At 34.6% G+C, this 5,636-nt stretch overlaps 1 protein-coding gene across 1 annotated transcript; it reads right to left on the bottom strand.

The window, feature by feature from the left end:
• Window positions 1-550: 550 nt before the first annotated feature.
• LOC135224854 (uncharacterized) lies at window positions 551-5,408 on the bottom strand. Its single transcript, XM_064264178.1, has 3 exons — window positions 5,172-5,408; window positions 4,673-5,029; window positions 551-700 (listed from the first exon to the last, which is right to left on the bottom strand). Exons 1-3 carry the CDS (start codon window positions 5,406-5,408, stop codon window positions 551-553), a joined length of 744 nt encoding a protein of 247 aa, XP_064120248.1.
• Between the last annotated feature and the right edge of the window lie 228 nt (window positions 5,409-5,636).

The raw sequence follows: 5,636 nt of genomic DNA, 5'->3' as shown, positions 1-5,636 counted from the left end.
TAAATTAATTTTAAGGTAACTCTTTGGTTTTGTTATGCTCCTCCCTCCTTTGTTTATCACCTGTCGTCAGTCATTACAGCCCAATTGCTTATTATTTTTAAGAAACTGTCTATCTCGAGAGTCGAGATAGTAATATTGGCGACCTTAGGCCAGGATTGGTTCTGTTTTGGCTGACGGGGTGTGGCAGCATCGGGAAGAGTATTTTGTTTGTAAAAAAAAAAAATAAAAAAAAAAAAAAAAAAAAAATTAATAATAATTTATTTTTTTCTGTTAGGTGGGGAGGAGGTGTTAGGAACAAGTCGTTTTTGCCGATTGTTCCCGTTGGTGGACGATTGGTTGCCTCCTTTGTTTTGTTTTTTAATTGCTGGCGAGTTTGACGTCTGTTGGATGGCGTCAAACTTCGTCAGTCAGGTTCTGGAGGGCAGACAACCAGTCAGGTTCTGGAGGGCAGAACAACCAGTCAGGTTCTGGAGGGCAGAACAACCGTCAGGTTTTCTGGGGCAGAAACCAACCAAGGTCAGTTCCTTCCGAGGGCAGAAACAAACCTCAGTCAGGTTCTCGAGGCAGAAACAACCAGGTCAGGTTCAGCGGCAGGTAGAGTCTTGGCAGCAGAGCAGCGGAGAGAATCTGAGGACGAGTTGGTGGTTGCATCAACCCTGTCGTGAACGTCCAGTGATCGAGGAGGACCTCCATACTGTATCTGAGGACGAGATGGTTGTTGTATCAACTCTGTCTTGATCGTCCAGCATTCGAGGAGGATGTCCATATTGTCTCCGAGGACGAGTGGTTGTCGTATCGGCTCTATCTTGATCGTCCGGCATTGGAACTGTTGTCCTCATTGTTTGAGGAAGTGTTCCCCGTTTTGCTCTGAGTATCATTATGCCGCTTCAGTGTTAATTTTAATTATTTTATTATGCTGCTGATTTTGTATATGATTTATGTACTGCACTGCTTTTTCATTTATACATTGGTCCTTTTGTATATATGATGTTGTTTTTTTATATTAGTTATGCTGCTTATGAAATTGTTTGTTGAATTGTAAAAGACTTACTTAATTGGATTATTACTGTTGCTGCCTAAATTATTTAATTCATTGCGTATTTTTTATTTTGTTTATCACTGGACCTGACTCACTTGTACATTTTGTATATAATAAATTAATTTTTAAGGTAACTCTTTGGTTTTGTGTTTTATTGCTCCTCCCTCCTTTGTTTATCACCTGTCGTCAGTCATTACAGCCCAATTGCTTATTATTTTTAAGAACCTGTCGATCTCGAGAGTCGAGATCGTAATATTAATATTGTCATAATTTACACTAGTTTTGTAGTTTGTCGATAAAAGCTTTGCCGTAACTTTGTTTGTAGCAAAGTCAGAATTTTAGGCCGTTAAATCCTTTTTTTGTTTTGTAGCCAAGTTTCCAGCAAGCCATACTTTTCTTGTGATATCTTTTTACATAATTTGACAAAGAATGTTTTACACTGTAATTTTGCCCAGTCCCACCATACAAGTATGTTATCAAATGTACCTTTTTTTCTGCTTTATACACTGCCATACATGCATAAAATTTTCATCAGAATTTAAAACTTTCACATTTAACTTCCAATACCCTGTGCAAATTCCATGCGTGTTCATTTTTAGCCTCAAAACAACCATACTGTGGTCTGAAAAACTTATTGGAACAGTGTCAGCAGATATTATATTATCAAATAACTTGACAGTATACATCCTATCTATCCTTGATCCATAGTTTTCACGTATATAAGTGTACTCTGGTATTCTGTTTGAGAATTTGCAATTGTCTTTCAAGGAAAGGTTTTTCACAAGAGTACTCATAGACTAGACAACAAGGCTTTTGTTGTTATGACTGCAATCTCTTGTGCTCGTTATGCAGTTGAAGTCACCCCCAAAGATTAGATAATCATTATTATGTCTCAGGTAGTACAAAATTTCATTTCTAAAGAAGTCTTCCCTTTCTGCAGATTTACTTGTACCAGACGGAGCATACACATTTATGACAGGTATAATACATTTATTGTAACATATTCTTACACCCAAAATTCTTCCATTAATGTCCATTTCCTTAGTTAAAAGTTTTACACTTGTTTTATTATTTATACATATCATTGTACCTCCTTTTAAATTGATTGATGGATTAAACACTATACTTGTAAAATGAGCGAGATAACTAAAATCTGAAAAATCTTTAACATTATGCTTTTTCTTAAAGATTACCCTTAAAACGCCGACTGGACGTATTTTACGTCGACATTTTTTGTCTCTCGGTGCCGCACTGGACGTATTTTACGTCGACATACAAAAGTTTTTTTAAAAAATTCGTGGAAAATACTTTTAGGCCTACCAGCCAAAAACTCTTGAATCACGCGCCTTGGGGGATGCTGGGAGTTCAAGAATCAAGGTGTTGTTTTGTTTACAAGGTCGTTAGCAGGCGCGCAAGCGCGAATTTCTTTCTTGCCGCACTAAAAAGTATCTGTGACACATCTCGGAAATTATTTCGTCACTTTGACATAATTTTTTTACCATTTTAAATTAGCCGTTTACATAAAGTTTTATATTATGAAAATGTGCGCATTTTTATGTAGAACCAACAACAAAAAATACTCATGATTGTAGCTTTTATCAGTTTTGAGATATTTTCATATAAATAACGATAAGTGCCAAAATTTCAACCTTCGTCAACTTTGACTCTACCGAAATGGTCAAAAAACGCAATTGTAAGCTAAAACTCTTATATTTTTAGTAATATTCAATCATTTACCTTATTTTGCAACTAAATGGAAGTCTCTAGCACAATATTTCGATTTATGGTGAATTTATGAAAAAACTTTTTCCTTACGTCCGCGCGGTAACTCTTCCGAAAAAAATCATACATGCGATTGTGGTAATGTTTGCACCATTTTAAATTAGCCGTTACATAAAGTTTTATATATGAAAATGTGCGCAATTTCATGCACAATACAACTAAAAACAACCCATGGTTGTAGCTTTTATCAATTTTGAAAATATTTCCATATAAAAAAATGATAAGTGACAAATTTTCAACCTTCGGTCAACTTTGACTCTACCGAGGGGGGGATTGGTTGAAAAACGCAATTGTAAGCTAAAACGCGTATATTCTAGTAATATTCAAGCATTTACCTTCATTTTGCAACAAATTGGAAGTCTCTAGCACAATATTTCGATTTATGGGGTAATTTATGTAAAAATAACATTTTCTTTATGTCCGTGCGGTAACTCTTCCGAAAAAATCATACGTACGATTGTGGTAATGTTTGCACCATTTTAAATTAGCCGTTACATAAAGTTTTATATATGAAAATGTGAACACAATTTCATGTAGAATACAACAACAAATAATTGAAGGTTGTAGCTTTTCTCATTTTTGAAATATTTGCATATAATGACGATAAATAGAAAAAAAAAACCACGTTCGGTCAACTTGACTCTACCGAAATGGTCGAAAAAACGCAATTGTAAGCTAAACCTCTTATATTCTAGTAATATTCAGTCATTTATCTTCATGTTGAAACAAATTAGAAGTCTACTAGCACAATATTTAAATTTATGGTGAAGTTTAAAAAAAAAAACTTTCCTTTCCATCCGCGCGCGGATTCTCCGCCACAAATCTCCGAAATGTGTACGTCCCATTCTCGGAATATTTGCTCCGTTTCATATTAGGCATTTCATAGAGTTTTATATATGAAAATGTGCGCAATTTCATGTAGAATAAAACGAAAAATATTTGAAAGTTGTAGCTTTTCTTATTTCCGAAAATAATTGCATATAAAAAAAATATATATAAAAAAAAAAAAAAATCGACATTCGGTCAAATTTAACTCGTCAGATATGGTCGAAAAACTGCATTTGTAAGCTAATATTCTTATAGTATATGTAATATTCAATAATTTTTCTTCATTCTGAAAGAAATTGAAGTCTCTAGGACATATTTAGATTTAAGGTGAATTTTTTTGTTGAAAAAAATATTTGTTTACGTCTGCGCGTTACGAATTCATGCATTATTTTGTGATAATATTTTCTCTGTGTTGCTTTTATCGTTTTATTATGTGTTATATACCAAAATGATTGCAATTTAGTGTACATTACAACGAAAAAAAAAGTAACTTGTTACCTTTAACCATTTTGCGCACAGCGCGCGATTTGAATACAATTATATATGAAATTTCGTTTTGCGCTATCATATATCGCATTATTTATATACGATAATGATAATATTTTTCATTTCTGATGGTTGCCTACCAAACTTCAGGCAATGACAAAAAAAGGAGCCAAAAATGAACTCATTATCTTGAAACTAAGCGCGCTGTGATTTTTTGAAAAAATATTTTTTCCGCTTTCGCGCTCAATCTGAAACACCTCCGGCACACGGAGACATTTTTTTTTTTTACCGCTTCGGCGTTTAAGGGTTAACAGGATATCAATTTTATAGTACATGATAAGAGACCCAACCTTCATTTGCTTAGTTACCTTATTTAAGCCATTAATATTTAAAGTGGCAACAGAAAGAGCCATTATGTCACCGAAAATGAAACAATTAAATTTTCTTTTTCTTTGACAACCTACCTTTCCCATTCATTTTTGCTTTCCTCCTTTTTTCTTTGGTGGATTTTCCTTGAGTGAACCTCAATTTACCTACAGTTTCTAGGTCTAAATTCCACTGACTTTCTGACATCATGTTTGAACCTTTATCATCATTTTCCAAATCATCTTCAATATCACTTTCTTTATTTACCTCTGAATCCATATCACATTCTTCTGGCATATCATCCACAGATTTATCATTCCTATACACTGAAGCCGCTACAACAATTTCTTCAAGACTGTCCAGTTCTTCATTTTTATCATCATCAACGGGAGAGAGACTTCCAATAGTGTAAGGAACACGAGGTTCGTCTTGTGAGCGAGGTCCTTCATCATCAGTTATTTCCATTACTTGAGAAGCACCTTCGGGTGCACTTTTTATTGCAAAGATATCACTGTCACTGTCAGTATCCTTTATATCAATCATCATTATTAGTTGAAACATTACAATCCAAGTCTTGTGATTTATCTTCTATTTCAATTGGGTCTCCAATAACATCATCAACACTTTGGGATAAAGGAAAAGTTACAAGTTGTTCTACTACTTCGCATACTTTACCCATCTGGTCTTTATCAAGGATGCTAGATTTCGCTTTGTCATTGCCAGTATTATTTTCATCAGATGGTGGCTCCGCATTTCCTTCATTATTTTTCGCATGCTGAATATCAGAAGTTCCATTTCCGTCAGGAACATCACCCTTACCAGAATCCTTACCAGGCATTGCTGGAAAGTCATTCAAATTGAAAATATTTAACTTCGGTTCACTATCCATGTTACAATTGACTGCCATGTAGAGTCTCTTCCGCATTTGTAACACGTCTTTTTTTTTTGTCCTTATTGTACAGAAAAACAACATTATAACCACAGATATTTATGGAGGATGGGATGTTTTTCTTTATTTCCATTTTCACAGTGCGTGTTCCATTTATGTCTTAGATGGAGGACTTTTCCATACTGGCTGAGGACACTAGTTAAAAGGGAGTCTTCCAAATCAAAGGGTGCATAACGTACTGATACA

Source organism: Macrobrachium nipponense, chromosome 12, assembly GCF_015104395.2.
Source record: "Macrobrachium nipponense isolate FS-2020 chromosome 12, ASM1510439v2, whole genome shotgun sequence".
NCBI lineage: Eukaryota > Metazoa > Arthropoda > Malacostraca > Decapoda > Palaemonidae > Macrobrachium > Macrobrachium nipponense.
This window is presented reverse-complemented; position numbering and strand designations above follow the sequence as displayed.